The sequence below is a fragment of the Hyperoodon ampullatus genome (assembly GCF_949752795.1).
Source record: "Hyperoodon ampullatus genome assembly, chromosome: 16".
Lineage (NCBI taxonomy): Eukaryota > Metazoa > Chordata > Mammalia > Artiodactyla > Ziphiidae > Hyperoodon > Hyperoodon ampullatus.
The window spans coordinates 59,765,962-59,788,312 of record NC_136929.1 but is presented as its reverse complement, the minus strand read 5'-3'; the positions used below and the strand labels follow the sequence as shown (position 1 = coordinate 59,788,312).

The 22,351-nt window shown below is 38.2% G+C and overlaps 1 protein-coding gene across 1 annotated transcript in view; it reads right to left on the bottom strand.

Annotated features, from left to right (window-relative positions):
* CDADC1 (cytidine and dCMP deaminase domain containing 1) overlaps nt 1–21,143 on the bottom strand; it is a gene marked incomplete at both ends in the record, with an annotated part of 37,906 nt that extends 16,763 nt beyond the window's left edge. The window contains 5 exons of the mRNA XM_079721557.1: nt 3,840–4,409; nt 9,764–9,941; nt 13,336–13,410; nt 20,231–20,328; nt 21,062–21,143. Coding sequence (XP_079577683.1) covers nt 3,840–4,409; nt 9,764–9,941; nt 13,336–13,410; nt 20,231–20,328; nt 21,062–21,143 — 1,003 coding nt within the window. The remainder of the gene's footprint in view (nt 1–3,839; nt 4,410–9,763; nt 9,942–13,335; nt 13,411–20,230; nt 20,329–21,061) is intronic.
* Between the last annotated feature and the right edge of the window lie 1,208 nt (nt 21,144–22,351).

The following is a 22,351-nucleotide window of genomic DNA, read 5'->3' as shown; positions in this document are numbered from 1 at the left end:
AGTAAAATTGTACTTAATACATGCATAAATCTGAAACACAAAATGAAAAACTCAAATAGAAACTCTTCATATCAAGAGTCTACTTTTCCTACCATTGACACTAAGTATTTTTCATATTATTATTTTTTAGTCCAGGAGCCACTTTTTCTGTTTCAGTCTAGGGACAGCCTAAATCTTGTCAGGAGGAAAAAAAATGTGATTTTTTAAACTAAGCTCAGGAACTTCCTTGGTGGCACAGTGATTAAGAATCTACCTGCCAATGCAGGGGATAGGGGTTCGAGCCCTGGTCTGGGAAGATCCCACATGGCGCAGAGCAACTAAACCCATGTGCCACAACTACTGAGCCCACATGCCACAACTACTGAAGCCCACGCACCTAGAGCCCGTGCTCCACAACGAGAAGCCACCGCCATGAGAAGCCCGCGCACCTCAACGAAGAGTAACCCCAGTCACCGCAACTAGAGAAAGCCTGCATGCAGCAACAAAGACCCAACACAGCCAAAAATAAAGCTCTACTACTTAGCTAAGGTTAGTTTCACCAAGAAAATATTCTTTACTACATGTCTTTTGAAATCATAATAAAATTTCATCCATATACGATGAGTAGATTTCACCCAGCCCCCAAGGTTGGATGACAGATGAGGTAATTTCTCAAAAATCTTTTCACGTCAGTAATTTTTATGTAAAGTTTCTCAAAAAACTTTCACGTCTGTAAATTGCTCCCCAGGATCTGGTCATTCACAGGATTTTCTCTGTATACCCTTGAAGGAAAGGTCAACTTAAAATCACTGAGCCAAATTCCTGAGACTCTTTGGTCACTGAAAGTCAGAGGACTCTTTATCCTATGGTTCTGGAACACAGGCATGGTTATTTTAGCTCCCAATACTGTGGTCATGTCAGGGTTTGTCCAAGTGTGGTTCACAAACCAACTGCATCAGAATGACTGGACGCTTGTTACAAAGGCAGACTCCTGGCTCCCATGGAAATTCCATGAATCAACCTCTCCAAGGGAGGCAGCAGACTCAGGAATCTGTACTTCTCATGAGCATCACCTCTGATTCGCAGGCAACTAAAAGTTGAGAACCGCTGAGTTATGATTTGAAACAGTTAACTTTCTTGGCTACTCCAACCTACTTTCATCATCAGCGTTGTGGTTCATAAGGAAGGCATAATCGTCAGCTTTGGAAAACGCCTAGTCTAATGGGAAACAGGACATAAAAAGAAATCAAAACTCACACTTAAACCAGGTAGGTAAGATGTGATGCCCTCCTATCTCTGTTTTTTCCCCTAGAGTCTAAACAAATTTTGTCACTTTTTTGCTACCCTCAAAGTAGCTTAGAAACGTACTTTTAATGACACCGATGTGGATCCTATTTACTCATCATTCAAAAATCAATTATTAATTACCTACTTTCAATTAGTTTTAGAACTCTGTTAGAAGTTTTGGCATTCTTTTAAATCATATGTATATTTTTATTTTTATTTTTTTTTAATTTTTTTTTATTTTTTATTTTTTGCGTTACGCGGGCCTCTCACTGTTGTGGCCTCCCCCGTTGCGGAGCGCAGGCTCCGGACGCGCAGGCTCAGCAGCCATGGCTCACGGGCCCAGCCGCTCTGCGGCATGTGGGATCTTCCCAGACCGGGGCACGAACCCGTGTCCCCTGCATCGGCAGGCGGACTCTCAACCACTGCGCCACCTGGAAAGCCCCATATGTATATTTTTAAATGAAATGGTTTAACAGAATGATTTCTTCACCTATTAGAGTGAAATAAGGTTATGTGAGCTGAACAGCATAAAATTTAAAGTTTGAGTTATTAGAAACACACTAAGTCAAGGGGATATCTACCTTGCTGGATTGTCCTCAATGTTAAGTGAGGTACATATATAAATCACCTAGCTCTGTGCCTGACACATAGTAGGTGCTCAATAAATTATTTATTATCAATGAGGAGTATCAGTCCAGAATTCCTTATCTGCAATCCCTTATATCAAGTTTTTTAAAACAGCTTGACACACACATACATACAGCATGTACATATTATTTTTCTAAAATCTGAAAAATTCTGAATTCCTTTTCACCTGGCTTCAAGAGCTTTGGGTAGGGGACTGTGGACCATTTATCTTTGTATATAAAAATATTTCTTTTGTGCTGAGGAAAAAACAATGATGAGGCCATGGTCTCTCCCCTGGAAGAGCTCACAGTGGAAAGAAGCACATGACAAAGAGTCGCATTCTATTCAGGATTTGGGTTCCAGGCAAGAAAGTCATACATAGACAAAAAATTAACCTTGAAAAACCTTTTAAATTGCCCATCAAGTGCATAAGTACAAAACTCTGCACAGTAACAGCAGATAAATTTACAATACTATAACTATACTAGTAGAGTATCTAATAAAGAATATATATGCAAATTTATATCTATACATTACTGCATCTTTAAACAGTGGAGTCATACACGGTATTATTAGGTATTAGGAGAGGAGCTCCTGAGATCAAGTAAAAAAACAGACTCACCTCCCGTCTTACGCTCACTCTGGAATCTGCTGAATTCTAATTAGCAAATGAGAATTAGTGAAGTATAGCTGTAACAGCTGTTTCCATTTATGTTTCTGTCCTTCCAGAATGGTTGGGAGAAAAATTCTTTATAAAGCTGGAGTTGGCAGAGACTAACATATAGCCCACGATACAAGATAATTACATTAAGTCAGAGCTTTACAGAATACAGTTGTTTGGCATCATGTAGTTTGTGCCTATAGTAGAATCAAATTCTTTAATAAGAATCAAGTGATTATTAACCCTGCTGAATGTTGGAATCCCTTACAGAAATTTAAAAATTCACAGTCCTAGGACATACCCTTAGGGACCAAGTTTAGTAGGTCTGGGTTAGAATTTGAGCATTCTTACTTTTAATAAAAGTTTCTAGGGTGATTCTAACATGCTGCCATTTGAAAACCTCCATTTTACTGAAATTACTTCAACCTGTGGTCTTTGTTGAGCATATACTGCAGACCAGTGGCATTTGTATGGACTTTTTCTGAAGATTTTCTCTCTTCTCCTTTCTTGGGATAAGTTTAAAAATTCCTACTATAGCCTACTCACCAAATCTTACTCTACTGTTCCTCCTGCCTGCATTTTCTTTTCCTTATTTCAAAGTTGCATTTTAAAAAGTGATCATGATTCTACTTTGAAAAATGTTATGTCTGCTGAGATGTAAAAACACTGTTCTATAATTGGAAATACAGGTACCACCTTTTATCATGATAGAGAAAATTCCCAAGTAATATTTTCCTTTTTCACATACTTACTCAGGTACAACTTAATATAGTAAAGTAAAAATGTTTGATTTCTCCACTTGCTGATTGAAGACATACCAGAAATTGGAAGAATATGACAAAATTCCTTTACTTTGATTCTATTCATTATTTTGAATTCATATTTTTAAAGATTTTTAAAGTTTTTACTAAATACTGAATACCTACAGAATATTGAAGAGTTGAGAAAAAAATGAATAATTCTGGTTCTCTCTCCCCTCTCTTTTTGTCCTATCTCTAGTGGAGGGCTCATTCAACTGTGAAATGATAAAAGCAAGAAGCAGAAAGGGCCTAATCAGATTCTGATTTATAAATGTAGCACCTGATATAGGCCACAAGAAATCCTAAAACTACTCTAAGAGTTGTCTACTCAAGGGTCTCACTAACTTCTCTTTATTTGTATGACCAACAAAACCTTAGTATCTAAGAGTCAATAAACACTACCATAGATGAAATGAACACCACTTTACTTCTGAGACAAATACGACCCAAGCAGCCCCAATTTATGAACTAAGCGTATAACTCACCAGTTCGATATGCCAATAACCTGGCCTGAATCATGCAGTGCCTTGCAATTTCTTGCGGCAAACTCTGATTGTGAATTTCATTAATCTGTTCAGTATTGCTACAATAAAATCCGTAGTGTTTAAAGTTGGGCACACTGGAAGCTACTGTGGCCAAAAGCAGGATAAGGTCTTTCATGTTTTGTCTTAGGTTGCTAAAGTACGGATTTTCACACAGGTTCTCCAAACCTATAGTCATCAGTATTTGCTTATGCATTTCTTCTCTGGAAACCAAAAATATCATTTCATATTCTTTTATTCTTTCTTGTTTACATTCAGAATAAAAGTCAATGGTAGTGTCCGGCAATGTTTTCGAAATTTTTTGAATAAAGTCACATTTGTAAGAGGTCTCCTCTACAAACTGCACCATATAACACACCAAAGGCTGAAGTAAGACACACACATGGGCCCGACTGTTTGACTTCAATCTTTCCACTGCTTTGGCATCTAACTTTGCATCTTCAGAACTAGAAGCCTCAGTAAGCAAGCTTATTTCTGGATCAGCAGGCCAATATGAAATTCGGTTAACTCCAGCTGAAATACAAAATATGAAAGGTAGTTATCAGATGCATGCTGAAATTAAGGGTTTTCTTGATAAATCCACCATATCACTGAATGTAGGTCCAAAAGTCCCAATATAATAAAAGTCTATTACCAAGTCACCAATAATGTAGCCCAAGTGCTGGCAAACTATGGCCACAGGCCAAATCTGTCCTGTTGTCTATTTTTATACAGCTTGCAGGTCAACAATGGATTTCACAGTTTTAAATAGTTGGAAAATCAAAAGAAAACTATTTTGTGACATGAAAATCATATAAAACCCAAATTGCAGTGCCTATAAACATTTGTGGAAACACAGACAAACCTAATCTTTGACATTGTCTCTGGCTGTTTCTGTACTACAATGGAGTGTAGCTGAGTTGAGAACTGAATAGCTGTATGGATACCCTACGGCTTGCAAAGCCTAAAATACTTACCATCTGGCCCTTTATAGGAAAAGTTTGCCGACAACAAAACCCATGGAAGGTATCTGTGGAATCACTACCTTTGCTAAGTGTGGTCCCAAAGCCCAGAGCTAGGACTATATACCAGAGTCCTCCAAGTAATCAAATGGGAGCTTTTAGAAATACCATAACATAACTGATACTGGCTAGAGTTTTGTACCTGAAATAAACAATTCATCCACACATGAAAAATGTACCTGTACTCTAAACTCTTCCTCTGGGAAGCTCTTCTAAGAAAATATTTGAAATAAAGACAAAAGAAAATTCATGCATGCATATGTTTAGTGCAGCATTGTTTAAAACAGTAAAAACATAGAAAAAATCTAAATGGCCAAAATAGAGGAATGGTTTAACACATTACAGTCTTCCTCATAATAAAATATGCAGTTATCCAAAACGTCCACAAAGAATTTGTAATGTGAGGGCAGCAGGGAAGCAGGGGGAGAGGAAGCAATATTAATTGTTTTTAAGTCCACAAAATTGAAGACAAAACAACAAACTAGAAGGAACATTTTTCAATCAATGTAACAGAGAAAAGGTTAGTAATCTTTGATATACAAATATTTTAATCCACTAAGAGCACATATGAATTGACAAGAATAAAGCCTCCAAGAGAGACAAAATATATGAACAATTTACAAAAGAGAAAACAAAACTGGATAACAAATATGAAAAGTTTTAAATTTGTGTTTGAGAATGAACGATGAGATGCCTTATACAGAACTAAGCACATAAATGTTCATCAATTAGTTACTATTTTACAACAAAGAAACCCCTTTGCTAGTGTCTCACGTAACTTCCGCTAGGAGAGGCATTTACGTTTTTGATAATTGTGCACAGAAGTGAACAGGCAGATGGCCCACACGTTTTCTGCATTCAAAGATATAGATGAACTAAAAAATTCGAGTTAAACAAACACACATTTCTATCTACTCCCTGCTACTACTGACCCTTACTGTGCCTTGGGCTGTAAAGTAATCTTGAAGGCCTCAAAGCTATCAGAATGTTTCCTCTGGCTGTTTCTTTTTCCCTCTGTTGGAGTTCTCATAATTCATTTCCTAACCAGCAGTAATGATCAATCTTTCACCTAAGCATTCTGGTTGCTTCTAGTAATCCTGATTCAAGAAGAGGGGATGACCAATGTTTAAACGTATTTTCATGTACTAGTAGCAGAAGCTACAGCAAAGGTTCTCAAATTTTTTGGTCTCAGACTCTGTTACACTCTTAAAAATCGATGAGGACCCCAAAGAGTTTTTGTTTATGTGGACTATATCTACTGATATTTACTGCATTAGAAAATTTAAGCAAAATTTTAAAATATTAATTCATTAAAAATAGCAATAAGAACCATCATAAATTAATATAAATAACATAGTTCAATAAAAAATAACAATTTTCCAAAATAACAACAAAAACCAGTTGAGAAGAATGGCATTAAAGTTTATATAAATCTCTATTATCCAGCTGAATAGAAGATAGTTGGGTTCTCAAATCTGCTTCTGCTTTCAACCTCTTGCCTTAGCTTTTCATTGAAGTATATATAAAAAGTGTCCGGCCTCACATGATATGCAGTTAAAAAAGGAGTATTTTAACAGCCATTTCAAATAATTATGAATACTCTTCACACTACATAAAATTTTGAGAAGGGATAGTTTCTTAGAGGTGAGTTACAGTGTGGAATCTGAAATCACACAACAAACTTTGTGTACTGTTATGTTAAAGTCCACTGGTCTGTCTTACACTTAGAATGGTTCTTTCACTCACGTGTGATTTTCTAGCATCATGCACTGGTCATTTGGAAAACAAGAGTTTACTGATTTCACAATACTTAAAAAAAAACAAAACTCATTCATTAATATAACCACCAATCTCATCAGAAGAGTCTTTAAGCAGTGGGAAGCTGTAAGCTTATGATGATGGTAGACAGGAGTTTTTCAATTCTAATTTTCACTTGAAGGCTCAAATTTTATCAGTGGCAATAAATGCTGTCAGTTGTTTTCCTGAAAGTGACGGTTTCACTTCATTCATTTTTGAGAAAATGTCTGTCAAACAGCCAAGTCTAAGTGACTATGGTTTGTTAGTTCATGGTGTTCCATGAAAAAAATTGGATAATTCAGTTTGTGACTCAAACAATTGCATAAGCGGTTTTCCTTAAGGCAAACTTCATACTTAGGTTTATAGCAAAAGTGCTTTATGTCCACCTCCTATTTTCTCATACAGAATCTTAAAAAGATGCGTACTAAGGGTTGGGTTTAATAAAATTGATTTTTTTTTTTTTTTACTGTTTCATCAATGACATTCTTACATGAAACTCCACACCCTCCACCTTTTTTTTAACTCCAAATAGGTGGCTATGTAAGAGTACAATGACTACTATTGCCTTGATTCATACAACTGCAACAGTAGTTTTACTCAATATTTTTTTAGTACTATTAGCATAAATGTAGTATTATTATGAAAATAGTTTAAACTTGTGGACCATGAGGAGGTCACAGACCACACTTTGAGAACCACTAGGCTTTAGAAATGTTTGCTTTGTAACTGAGGTAACTAATTATAACTGAAATAAGTTAGCTAGAGCATGGGGTTAAACCATGCCCCTTTCCAAGATAAGTAAATAACATATAAGCCTAATCAAACATAGCAATTTTATTTATATATGGCTCTAATACCAGCATAAAAGCATTTCCATTGCATGTCCTTCCTGATTTTCCACATTTCATTATCTCTCTTGCAAGGTTTAAGTGTCTGAACTCAAAGACACAAGCAATGGTGAATTTACTCGTACTCCTCCATTTTTCTAATTCTTGGCTCTGAGGCTATTAAGAGTGCTTTAAGTGTAGTCAACTCAGCGCAAAACACGACTTTTATTCATTCTTCTCTCTTGACTCTAGAAGAGATCAGTCGACAAATGTCTGGTCCTTTCACATTCTTTCCTTTCTAGATCGATGCTGCCACCTGAACCCTATTTTACACCTTATCTAATGCAACAGTCTACTAATCAAGCTCTCAACCTCTTTATCTTTCCATGTTCTAATTCAATAACAACAACAAATAATAATCATGTTACATCCTGCTCAAAACTCTTCAATGGGAAAAGGAGAAAAAAATGCCACCACCACAATCACACTTACCTTCTCTATTTGTAATTGCAGGGGAAAGACTACAGAATCTAATAACTTATCATACATACCTACTTACCAGCTTGAAATACTCGATGCAGGCCAGGAGACCCTGGCCACATGACCATTTCTTCTGGAAGTGCTTCCACTTGTAGCTTAAGGGAACTGCCCTGATCACCAATCTGATCCTTACTCTTTAGACTTTGATATAAACAAAAACAGCTCTCCCTCAAAGCAAATTTAGCAACTCTGTTCTATAAGATAGAGCCCAAAGGCTAGACAGTTTTTCAAAGTTCTCCATTAAGGCCCCAACCTATCATTATAATCCTTCTGCCACTATTCTCTTCAAGAGTAATTTTCCACTCCGAACACTGACCCCCAGAACCCTGCTTCTCACAACTTGATGACCCCGCATGCGCATGCATTGTCCTCCTGACCAGGAATGGGTTCCTCCTCCTCTACATCTGACCCATAAAGGTCCAGCTTAAGCCCCAGCTATTTATAACATGCCAGCCTGCAGGGATCACTGTCACTCCTCTGAGCTCATATATCATTTACAGCTGTTATTACTCATTTGGTATTACATGATGTATTACATTAAATTGGTTTTTGCCCCTTTTTGCCCCCAAATAACACCTTGAGGGAAAGGATTAGGAACTACATTAGCCTTTTTTTCCCCAGAAGCTCTCTGAACCGTGTCCTTTTGGGTTTTAAGGAAGCTTCATTACATAGGCATGATTGATTAGGTCACTGGCCATTGGTGTTTGAACTCAAACTATAGCCCGGTTCTCCTCCCTAGAGGTCTGGTGGGGGTGAGGCTGCAAGTTCCAACCCTCTAGTACCTGGCTGGTTCCCCTGGCAACCAGGCCCCATCCGTAGGGGATTCGCAAAAGTTACCTCATTAACATAAACTCAGTAATGGTGGAAAGGGACTTGTTATGAATAACAAGACACCTTTCTCATTCTTAACACTCCGGAAATTCAAAAGATTTTAGTTGCTCTGTGTCCAGAATGGAATGAAGACTAAGTATATAATTCATATTATAAATCACAGTCATCACAGTGCCTATGTAAAAGATATACTATTTTTTAAATAGGAAAGTGGTCTGAATACTTACCTGGGTGCAAAATAGAATCATAATCACCAAGAGGATTAGTGAGTAGCCCAGAGTGGCAGAGATAGATAGCTGTGTGTTAATACTGTGTTCTCCTCCTTCCAAAGGGTAGAGGAGTCACTGGGAGGCAGCCGCCCAGCCAGAAACTACAGTTCCCACAATGGATGTGAACAGAAATGATGTCTGTGACTTCCAGGCCAGGGTTTTTAAGAAGCAGGTGTGCCTTCTCTACTCTCTGTCTCTAGATGCAGAGGAGGCCAGAAGGATGACAGTAGCAACAAGACAGAAGATGCCTAGGCCCACGGATCAACCACATGGAGAATAGCTGCTGTTCAGCAACACTTGCATTGGACTATTACACGGGTGATAAGTGTCTAGTGTATTAAGCCACTGAAATGTTGATGTTTATTTGTTATAGCAGCTAGTATTAAATCTACCAATACACTGAGGGTCATCTAACTAGTTAGTGACAGAGCTGAGACCAGAATCCATGTTTTCTGACTCTTCTTCTTACAGTACATCAAACTGTCTTCAGATATATATTTATATTTCTAAATTATCTCTGTGGTATTTAGGCAATTTGTTCCCATTTGATTTGTTCTCAGATAAATGCTATTAATCTCCAACAAAGCCTTATCTGCACTTACCATTTACAATCATTTTCAAACAAGCAGAACATGGTTTTCTGGAAAAATAAAGATCACAGTTTTTCAACCTTGACCCATGTTTTATCAGAGCGATTTTCCCAGCATGTAAATCTTCACTTGAACAGTGGAGACCAACAATTTTCATGTTTTTCACCACCACAAGACCAGTTCTCTTCACCTACATTAAGATACAAAATAATAATTTATTTTATAATTTATGTGATTAGTTATAATATCTAATGATCATATCATGGACTATACTTGGTTTATTAATAAAATGAAAGTTTTGTTCTTCATCTGAACACAGTTTGAACAAAAGCACATTTCTCATTAGGTCCAAAAATTTTTCTGAAAGTTTAATGTTGACTTGCTACCAGAAATTTTCTAAATCTAGGCTTTATTAACCAAACAATTATGCATTTAATTATCATAAATTTACCCTAGTAAAAAATGAATACATTTTAACCTAGTAAAGGGCAATAATGAAGTCGATTTGACTTGTTTCTTAATCTAGTCTAAGACTACTTAGTATTAAGCTTCTAGATAATAAGGAAAAACTTGGAAAACCCTGTGATTTTACACATGGATAAGTGAAGGCCAGAGTTTACATGATTTTCCGAAAGACCCATAGATGGTAAAAGGCAGAACTAAATCAGAGGTCATATTAAGTTTTCAAAAAAAATTTTTTTATTGAAGTATAGTTGATTTACAATGGTGTTAATTACTGCTGTAAAGCAAAGTGATTCAGCCATACATATATATACATTCGTTTTTTTTAATATTCTTTTCCATTATGGTTTATGATAGGATATTGAATATAGTTCTCTGTGATATACAGGGACCTTGTTTATCCATCCTATATACAATAGCTTACATCTACTAAATTTTAAAATATTTTAAATACTGACTAAAATAAAGGTAATTCTCAACTTCTTTCTAAAAATTGACTCTAACAATTTTTAGGACCATGGCAGTCTAGACTAATGTGGTAGGACCCACCTCCTACAAATATATAGATTACTTATAATTTTAAAAATGTTTTAAAATGCATAGTCAAGCTCAAAAGAAAGGAAGACATAACCCTCAGGTGTTAGAAAGGAAGACAGAACTCAAAGCAAAAGCAGTAAACTGCAGCTATCTCAGCAGTTTCCCACCCACAGTAAGGGACTGGGCTGACTGCTTTAAGCCCCAGAGGCTGAGCACTGGCTGGAGTTCTAAAGAGTGGTTACTTTAAACCTAAAGTGTCCTAATTTATACAGATACTAATCAAATAAGCTGCTGTAACAATATTAATATCAGATAAAATAGACTAAAGTTAAAAATCAGTTCTACATAAGCCACAAAACAGTCTATGCTGTTTTCACAGCAAAAGATCCTGAAGTAAGGAATGTAAACCTAATCCTTGGGTTCATAAGGGATTTTACAATATGAGGGGGACTTGGGCTGAGAACAGAGTGTCCATTATTCCCTAATCCCTTTCAAAGGGATTTTACTCTACAGTTATTCCCAATAGGACACATTTTAAATCACTTTAATTATCAGACCAAAGCTGTATTTACTAAAATAGTCAAGTTTCGGTTTCAATTATGAGTATAAATTTTTGAAACTGTGGAGAACGGTACTTTGTGAAATGTGAAGGAACAGAGAAGATTTCATAGAATTCCCTTTCAGAGGTAATCAACCATCTCCTAAACATTCTGGACATTTAAAAGGAATATAAAAATCTTTCCCTTACAAAATATATGTCCAAAATTAAATATGAAAGACCTGTCTATACTGGCTTTTAAAATAAGCCTTAAATTTACCTTGACTCCTTTCCCCTCCCTATCCCCAAATTTCTTAAGAGCTTTATGTTCCTCAAACATAAAGGATATGTTAGTATCTACTTCTAAATACTTCCAGCAAGCTTTTTAAAAAATTACCACTGATGAGGCCTTATCAAAAGATCTCAGTAGACTAGAGCTCATTTTATTTAAATGAACCAATTGTGACCAATGGAAATGGCTGCAATTAAATGATTTTAGCTTTAGATTTTCTAAGTAGTTATGCAGTCAGAAATAAAGCCAGAAACCCTGACCACAAAAGACTTAAAAAAAATTATTCCTAAAAAATGGGAAACATACTCAACAATTTATTTTTTTATTGGAACAATCTTTTAGGCCAAGTTTATCACTTTTTTGTCTAGAGTCCTTTTCACTTCAGAAAATATCGTGGGTTTTTTTTTCCATTTTGTTTCTAGTTAAGGCCAAAATATCAAGTTTGAGACCAAGATTTTTCCATCCCAAACTGAAAACAAAACAAAACCAATAAAAGCCTAAGTTGCATTCCATTTCGATACTTCCACTTACTCCAACTCCCAGAAGACTGAATCTTTGCAGTGAATCACTGTTCTGGATCCTGATTTTGCTTCACTTCACTAACATCTTGGCAAGTGTCTATGTTATCCTAGTCACAGAGTTTTACATTAAAACATAGGCAAAAGAGGACAGTCTGCTTTGTAAATGAACTAGTACATTTACTTAAATGGCAATTCACGACTCTTTTCCCTTTTGCCTTTCTTATCATTAAAAACATCTAACTATTCTAAAATAAATTATTTCTATATTCTTGTTGGGCATTTTAGAGACTCACTCTCAGAAATAATCAGGAAATCTCCAGGAATGTACATCAGAATCATCAAGGTAACTTTTTGCAAAATATACATGTCTCCACTTCACACCCAATGAATCAGAATCTCTCTGGAAAACTCAAAAGATTAAAATAGCAAGGAAATACTATGCAATATTAAAAAGAACAAGGTTCATCTTGCCAGGTTTGGGTTTTGATTTTACCCTACTTACAAGCTAGTAAATTAGCCTGTTACTGTTTCATGGATGCTAGCAGAAGACATGAAACTCCTGGGTCAGAAACAAAAGACTTTATGGTTCACAGCACAGCAAGCCATGTGAGCGTCATGTTTGTGATGGTTCCCTTGCCCCCAAGTCCCACAAGGGGTCATGCAGATGGGTCCATATGGATTCCTGGACATGAAGCGGGTTGTGTTACAGGAGAGGAACACTGAGCTCAGGAATCTGTTGTGTTTTATTGCAAATAGTGAGCAAACCTGCTCTGTGTCCCAGAGGGAGACAGTATCTCAACCCTCAAGGTTGCTTGTGGCAAACACAACTCTTGAGAAGTGGCCTAGGTAAAGAACAGTTAGGGCCTTGCATTCTTGGCAAGACCGGCAGGATGTGTTGGAGTTTGAAAGAACATGAAGAGTGTTTCTCAACACATCTATGTAAACTAATATGGGAAGGTGAGAAGAGTTAAATTTGAAAAATTTTAAGAAAGAGCAAGATGTAGGAACATATTACAGAATACATAATCCCACCTGTTCTCCCTCACCACCCCCAACCTTTGGAGAGACATGTATAGTCTTGCAAATGTATGATTTTTAAAAGAGGATACAAAAACTCTCTTGGAAGTGGGAATGGGGAACTTGAGTATAAAAGAGACTTTTATTCTACTTTATACCATTTCTTTTGCTTTGTTATTATGAGCCTATGTCTTTTTTTTAAATCATAAAAATTCACCTGTTTTTTGTCAGTAGATACTCTGGCCATCTCTTCATTATCTCCGAAGGGTCCATGCTTTCCTTCCTCCCTTTCCTAATTAAACGCAGATTAAGGGGGGAAAAAACGATTAGTACATAAGATGTGATTAATTCAATATTTCCTATTTAAAGACTGGTTTCTTTGGCTGTGGCCATTTATTTTTTTCCTCGATGAAACTCTGTATTGACTTCCTGCTTTGTTCAGGTTCAAGTTCAGACTACTCAACCTAGTAAATAAGGCTTTTATAATCTGGCCCCTGAATACTTTTCCAAAATACAGAAGAACTGAAAATAAAATTCTGTAGTTTAAGGTTTCAGAGTTGGGGCAGTTTTGAGCAATGGAAAAGTCCTAGTGTGGCCATGGCTAAGAAGGACTAAAGGGGAATAGAGGTAAATTACCTGGCATTGGGAAGGTGAAGAACTATGTAGCAAGGATATGAACTATGGATTGTGGTAGGCAGAATAATGGACCCCCAAAGACCTCCCGGTCCCAATCCCTGGAGCCTGTGGCTATGTTATGTTACATGGCAAGGTTGCATACGGAATTAAAGTTGCTAATCATCTTGAGATGGGGAGGTTGTCCTGGATTATCTGGGCAATGTAATCACACTACAATTGTAATCACAAGGGTCCTATAAGTGAAAGAGGGAGGCAGGAGAGTCAGTGCTAGAGGGATGCAACATGAAAAAGCCTCCTCCCGCCATTGCTGGCATTGAAGGTGGAAGAAGAGGTTCACAAGCTAAGGAAAGTGGGCAGCTTCTAGAAGCTGGAAAAGGCAAGGAAACAGATTCTCCCTGAGAGTCTATAGAAGGAATGCAGCCCTGGCACCATTTTGATTTTAGTCTAGTGAGACCCATTTTAGACTTCTGACCTATAGAACTGTAAGAATATACATTTGTGTTGTTTTAAGCCATGAGCTTTGTTGACACTAATATAGGAATGTCCATAAGTCTCCTCTAAAAGTAAAACTTGAAGTAGAAAGTTTTGAACCAGGGGATAAATTTGTTCATCCATCCATCCATCCATGCAACCAGTTTTTGAACACAAATTTTCTTAGATTTATTTTTCATTTATTAATTCAACAAATATTTATTGAACCCTTTCTATGTGCCAGCCATAAACCCAGTTGCTCAGGATGCAGCTCTTACAGAGCTTATGATTTACGGACACAGGAAAGTGATTATGAGGTAAGTAGATGACAGAATGAAATAACAGAATCCTGTGAGCCCCAAAGTAGGTGGGATATGCAATAAATCAAAGAAAGTTTGAAAGTGGGAATGACAAACTCAGTGTATGCTGACCTCTTAGTTTTCTGAAACAAGGGCTGGATGCTAGAAAAGGAGTAACCTCTAAGAAATTTACAAGAAAAGCCATGTTCTGGGAATGAGGTTTCTGTTCAAGTAGAACAGGAAGTGGAGGAAGTAATTATGTTGGTAATGTAATTATGGGGGTGTGGATGGTAGTAGTGGTGATGCTGATTATATGTATGATAATAATAATAATACCTAACATTTACTGAGTGTTGGCCATGTATCAGGCCCTAAATTACCTCATGTAATCTTTACAACTTTACAAAAGTAGCTATGATTATTCCCATTTTGCAGATGAAGAAACTGTGGATAGAGATTAAATATCTCAACCATGGTTACATAACTAATAAATGGGTAAGCAAGGATCTGAGCCCCAAATCCATTGTCTTCACTGTTATCCTATATTACTTCCGTTCTGGAAAAGTATGTGAGGTCTTTTAGCATAAAGATAAGATACAACACCAGAGGACACAATGGGAAGAGCTGGGAGAGAAAGACAAATATGTGATGTGCAGAGAAATATGAGGGAACAATGCAGTTATTCTAATTCTTACTAAAGTAACATTCAGGCAATTTAGGTAAGTCTTACTTAACTGAAATTTAAAACTATAAACCAGTAGGAGAGAGAACTATTTTTAAATGACAGCCATGTTCAACAGTACTTGATTTCTATTTCAAAACTTTTAAGTACTTACATTTTTTTTCCTCAGAAGTCTCATAAATAGTTTCTCTCCTACTCATTTATCTAGTTTTAGACTGGATTATTAAAAATTCTTACCCTTTATACTCAATATATAACTTGCTGGACAATCCTCAAGGCACATTCATACACTGTAAATATTTGACAACATAGAAAACTCACATAGTAGTTATATTCTGAAGTGGTTGAAGTTAATAATTCCATAAGGCTGGTAAAAATGACAGACAATTTAAATGTCCAATAATAAGGGAATAAACATGTTACATTGCTACAATGGACTGTTATGCAATCATTAAGAGGACAATAAAATGATAATAAAAACCATAAAATTCCTAGAAGAAAACAGGTGGTAAGCTCCTTGACATAGATTTTGGCAATTTTTTGAATTTGACACCAAGGGCAAAAGCAACAAAAGCAAAAATAAACAACTGGGAATACAACAAACTAAAAAGCTTCGGGCTTCCCTGGTGGCGCAGTGGTTGAGAGTCCGCCTGCCGATGCAGGGGACACGGGTTCGTGCCCCGATCCTGGAAGATCCCACATGCCGCGGAGCGGCTGGGCCCGCGAGCCATGGCCGCGGAGCCTGTGTGTCCGGAGCCTGTGCTCCGCAACGGGAGAGGCCACAGCAGTGAGAGGCCCGCGTACAGCAAAAAAAAAAAAAAAAAAAAAAAAAATACATATTAAAAAGCTTCTGCACAGCAAAAGAAGCCATCAAGAAAACGAAAAGGCAACCTACTGAATGGGAGAAAGTATTTGCAAATCACATATCTGACAAAAGGCTAATATCCCCAATATATAAAGAACTCATACAACTCAATAGCAAAAAACCAACAAATCCAATTAAAAAATGGGCAGAAGACCTGAATAGACATTTTTCCAAAGAAGATATACAGATGGCCAACAGGTACACAAAAAGATACTCTACATCATTAATCATCAGGGAAATGCAAATCAGAACCACAGTGAGATATCACCTCACACCTGTCAGAATGGCTATTATCAAAAAGACTAGAAGTAACAAGTATTGGGGTTAGGGTGTGCTGAAAAGGGAGCTGTCAGGCACTGTTGGTGAGAGTGTAAGTTGGTGCAGCCACTATGGAGAACAGTATGGAGGGTCCTCTAAAAATTAAAAATAGAACTACAATATGATCCAGCAATTTCACTTCTGGCTATTTATCCAAAGATGAAAACACTGACTTGAGACATATGCACTCCCAATGTTCACTGAAGCATCATTTACTTACAAAAGCCAAAATATGAAAACAACCTAAGTGTCCATCAACAGATGGATGGATAAAGAAATTGTGGCATATATATACATACACAGTGGAATATTATCTAGCCATAAAACAATGAAATCTTGCCATCTGGAACAACACAAAGGGATCTCAAGAGCATTATGCTAAGTGAAGTAAGTCAGACAGAGAAAGACAAATACCATATGATCTGTCTTATATGTGGGATCTAAAAACAAACAAACAAAAACCCCCAAGTTCACAGACACAGAGAACAGAATGGTGGTTGACAAAGATAAGGGTGGGGGTGGGAGAAATTGGTGAATTAAAAAAAAAATTTAGTTTAAATAAACTGAATTTAAAAATAAAATAAAAATAACAAACACATAAAGTACATAGTATATGCCAAGCACTATCTAAGACCTTTACAAATATTAAGTCATTCATTTTTCAATAAAAGTTCCATGTAGTATGCACCAGTAACACTCCATTTTACAGATGAGGAAGATGACACAGAAAAAGGTAAAGTAACTCACGCAAGGTTACACAACTAGTAAGAGATGGAGACAGGATTTGAACCCAGGCAAGCTAACTGCGAAACCACTGGCTACTCCCAAAGCATTAGACTAAGTTGCCACTCCAGTGTTTATGATAGTATTACAGCATGAGGATTTTCCTATGTTAAGTGAAAAGGGCAGGATCCAGAATCAAATGATATCAAATGAGTAAAGGAAATAGAGAAAAAAGATTGAGAAACAACACGAAAATGTTAGTAGTCTCTAGGTGGTGGAATTATGAGGGATTTTTTTTTCTTCTGTCAATTTTATAAATAATAAACATGGGGTTTCCCTGGTGGCGCAGTGGTTGAGAGTCTGCCTGCCGATGCAGGGGACACAGGTTCGTGCCCCAGTCCGGGAAGGTCCCACATGCCATGGAGCGGCTGGGCCCGTGAGCCATGGCCGCTGAGCCTGCGCATCCGGAGCCTGTGCTCCGCAATGGGAGAGGCCACAACAGTGAGAGGCCCGCATACCACAAAAATAATAATAATAATAATAAACATGAATTACTTTCATAACACATAAAAATATTTTATTTTTAAAAAGACAAAGGTTTGTAAAGTGTCAAAAGCAATGTTTCAATACAAGTACTTGTGAAATTGTACTTGTATTGAAGTCTTAGAGTTTCTGTGACTTAATTTGTATAGCAAAAGCAGGATAAATAATTTAAGTGAAACAAATTTATTACTTTAGCTTAAAGGACATTTTTCTTCTCTTAATAGGAAAAAGATCTTAATCAACTTTATGAACATCATGTGCAATTAATAGTGCAATTATTTATTTAATTTAATGTGCCTCTGCTGAAAAAGAACAGGATGTATTCTTGGGATGTGTGTGTGTGTGTGTGTGTGTGGTGTGTGAATGAATTAAAATGAGACCAAATCTTGATACTAAAAAAGGTTCTTCAAAATTATTACTCAATTTGTAAAAAGCCCAGCTTTTTATTTATTTATTTATTTATTTATTTAGCTGTACGCGGGCCTCTCACTGTTGTGGCCTCTCCCGTTGCGGAGCACAGGCTCCGGATGCGCAGGCTCAGCGGCCATGGCTCACGGGCCCAGCCGCCCCGCGGCATGTGGGATCTTCGCGGACCGGGGCACGAACGCGTGTCCCCTGCATCGGCAGGCAGACTCTCAACCACTGCGCCACCAGGGAAGCCCTAATTAATTTATTTTTAACTGAAATATACTTGACATATAACATTGTGCAAAATTAAGGTGTATAATACATTAATTTGATACATTTATATATTGTAATATGATTGCCATTGTAGCAATAATTAGCACCTCTAGGGACTTCGCTGGTGGTCCAGTGGGTAAGACTCCATGCTCTCAATGCAGGGGACCCAGGTTCAATCCCTGGTCAGGGAACTAGATCCCACATGCCGCAACTAAGAGTTCGCATGCCACAACCAGCAAGTCCACATGCCGCAACTAAGATCCGGTGCAGCCAAAAAATAATAATAATAAAATAATAACAATAATAATAATTAGCACCTCTATCTCTTAGCATGTTTGATGATTATAATACAATATTGTTTTCTACATTCACTTCACTGTGCATTAGACCTCCAGGGCTTACTTACTACTCATAAGTTTGTACCCTTAAACAACATCTGTCCCTGTCCCCCCTGCCGCAGCTCATGGTAACCAGCATTTTACTCTCTCTGAGTTTGGCTTTTCTAGATTCTACATATAAGTGAGATCATACAGTACTTGTCTTTCTCTGTCTGACTTATCTCATTTAGCATAACGTGCTCAAGGTCCATTTACAGTGCTGCAAATGGCAGGATGTCTTTCTTTCCCGTGGTTGAATAACACTCCACTGCAAAGCCCAGCTTTTTTTTTTTTTTGCGGTACGCGGGCCTCTCACTGCCGGGGCCCCTCCCGTTGCGGAGCACAGGCTCCGGACGCGCAGGCCCAGCGGCCATGGCTCACGGGCCCAGTCGCTCCGCGGTATGTGGGATCCTCCCGGACCGGGGCACAAACCCGCGTCCCCTGCACCGGCAGGCGGACTCTCAACCACTGAGCCATCAGGGAAGCCCAAGCCCAGCTTTTTAAATGCACTTTTAAAAGGCTTAAATCTCTAAACATTTGCTTCTAATCTGTCTCTTCAAGAGAAATTTCATCAGCAAAAACCAAACCAAACCAAAAAAAAAAAAAAAACCCAACAGCTTAGAAGTCTTCTACTTTCATAAAATAATACTAAGCTGTTAATAACTAGGAAGAATAAAGGACTTCAAAATCCATGAAGAAAATGAAGAACTTTCTCAAAGCCATTAATAATATGTGGAGCCAGGGTGGGGGTTAAGGGAGTGGTTTAAAAATAGGGAATAAAAATGCATAACATTTTAAATAATGTTTTATTATTTATAAAACATTTTACATAGGTATTGGGAGAAAACTACTCCAAGAGATATCATTGTATCCTGAAAAGTGAATTCCCTATCTACACACAGACCTTACACCCTTCACAAAAATTAACTCAAAATGCATCATAGACCTAAATGTAAAATACAAAACTATAACACTCCTAGAAGATAACCATAGGAGAAAACCTAGGTGATCTTAAGTATGGCGATGACTTTTTAATTACAACACGAAAGGCATGATGCATGAAAGAAATCAATGATAAGCTGGACTTCTTTAAAATTAAAAACTTCTCTGCAAAGGACAATGTCGGGAGAATGAGAAGACAAGTCACAGACTAGGAGAAAATATTCATAAAAGACACATCTGATAAAAGACTGTTCTCCAAAATATATAAAGAACTCTTAAAACTCAACAGTAAGAAAACAAACAACCTGATTAAAAAATGGGCCAAAGACCTTAATAGACACCTGACCAAAGAAAATACAGATGGCAGTCTGAGAGGGTAACTACGTATTCTACTTTTAGACTGGAAAGAGAAACTATCACAGCTATGAATTACAAGTATCACACTAAACCATGAAGGTATTTTGCAAATTTGAAGCCTTGTTGAGTTTAAGTGTGGCCGAAACTAGAGCAATAAAATCAAATTTTAGACCACCGCTTGTCTAAGGGGAAAAACTGTCCAAGGAAACAAATTATACCTGAGACTTTTGTCTTTGATTTTTGACTGCTGGGAAGAGCTCCATCCAGAGACTGAGCAGAGTGAAAAGGTTGACTTTAGAAAGCCTTGGTATTTCACCTGCAAAAGAGAGGGCAAACACTTTAACATTTTACTAATGATGAAAATAAGAACTAAGCTCAATGCCACTTGGGTGCTGCAGCCTTAGCTCAGCTGTTTTAGCAGGAGGCAGAGAAAAAGGATTCGTGTGCAAGAGAATCAAAGCACTTTCTTATCAGGAGGCTGATTTCAACCTCCTTGCCGGCAACGTCTTCCAGCACTTTCCAAAGTTGGGCCCTCTTTCACCCAGCAGAAAAAAATAGTACAGCTGATACACGTAGCTATGGGAACAATCCCAAAGAAGTTATGAAAAGTCCTTGCATCTGAGATCATCATGGAGCAACCTTTACTTTGGACTGTGATGAAGCGTTGCAACAAGGGCAGTGGTTAGAACTCAGACCTAAAAATACAGTGACCTTAGAAGGAAAAGCAGTTGAAATATAGGAAAGCGTCGCGTGCGGTTAATTTTGAAATCGAATAAAAAACACAGTTTGGGGAATTTGCAGGCTCGTCGATCCCAGCTCCAGGTCCTGGGAGGAAAAGTAAAGGGGAGTAGTGAGCGCAACTTCAAAAGCCAGCGCAGCCGGGCCAAGGGATTCCGGTGACCGACGTGGGGACGCGCCCAGGTCGGGGATGGGACACCCAGGAGCAGAAACGCAGGCGAAGACGGCCAGGCAGGGAACCCAGAGTGAAACGGCGGGAGTCGCACAGAGGAGAGCGAAAGGCGAGTGGCGGGAGGAGTCGGGGCACTCACCGGTCATGCTGCCAGTCTGGGTGCTGACTGACCGTCCGGCCGCCTCGCTCTCCAGATTTTGCATCTGCCCTGCTTCTTTCATCGCCAGCCCAGCGGCCTCTGCTGCCCAGGAAACCTCTCGCTGTCCTGCATGATCTTTGCCCCAGCTCCCTCACTTCTCGCCTCCCCCCAATCACTGTACAGGTACGGCCAACTCTGCGCGACCGAATGACGTAGGAGCCCCGGCGGCCATTTCCCGGCGCCCTGTGTGACGTCATGGCGAGGCGTGGATGAGGCGACCCAGGGCTGCTCGTCTGGCGGCGACCGTGTGGGTAGGAAACACAGCACAATAAATCGTTTGACACTTGTATTTGACTGTGTTCGTAGGTTTTGCTGAAATCTGGTCGCTTGAGGATGTCTTGGCTCGAAGTCCCAAGTTGCGCAGACTCTCAGGGTGATGAGGGCTTCGCATACATGAGAGTTTTGGTCAGAGAGCGAAGGAGAATTGAAATGGAAACCTGCCCAATCTGTCGTGGTCAAGGTCTTGGAGAATTTGGGAGACGAACGGGGTGAGAGCTGGGCAGTCCAGATTGTTGTTATCCTCAAAGATTGTCCAGTCCTGGGGAACTTAGTTTCAGAGACCACCACAGGAACGTTCTGCTTCTTATTAAACACCTGAAGACGTTAAGAGGTAGAACTGTAGTTGTGGGAAAATTGAAGATAGGAGGAAGTGGCCCCTGGAAAATCTGAGAAGTACCTGACATTGTGGATTTGTGCCCAGTGCAATTTATTATTTTATACGAGTCCTAGGCATGACTCAAAATGAAGCCCCTCCCTCCACCAGTGACTCAGAGCCTGTTTTCCATCACCAACTTGCGCTATCACAACTTGAAATACTTAAAAATAGTGAGGCACAAAAACTGCTCCGAGACTCTGAAAGCAAAAGCCAACATTATGAAAGTACATTATTTTGTAAAGGATTAAAGAGAGAATTTTCAGTGTTGATGGGTATGACTGTGGTTCATTAATTGTCACTACTGTATAGTATTTCATTGTAGCTATATGCCACAATTTATTTATCCATATTTGAGTCAAAAGACATTTGCACTATCTCCAGCTTTTTGCTATTACAAGCAATGCTGCTTTAAACATTTTTGTATACGTTCCTTATGTTCATATGGAAGAGTTTCTTTAGGAACTACACTTAGTAGAGTTCTTGAGTTGTTGTTGTCAAGTTTCCCCGATAATGCTGAAAAGTTTTCCAGAGAGATTGGGCCAATTTACATAGCTTTATATCCCCACTAATTCTTG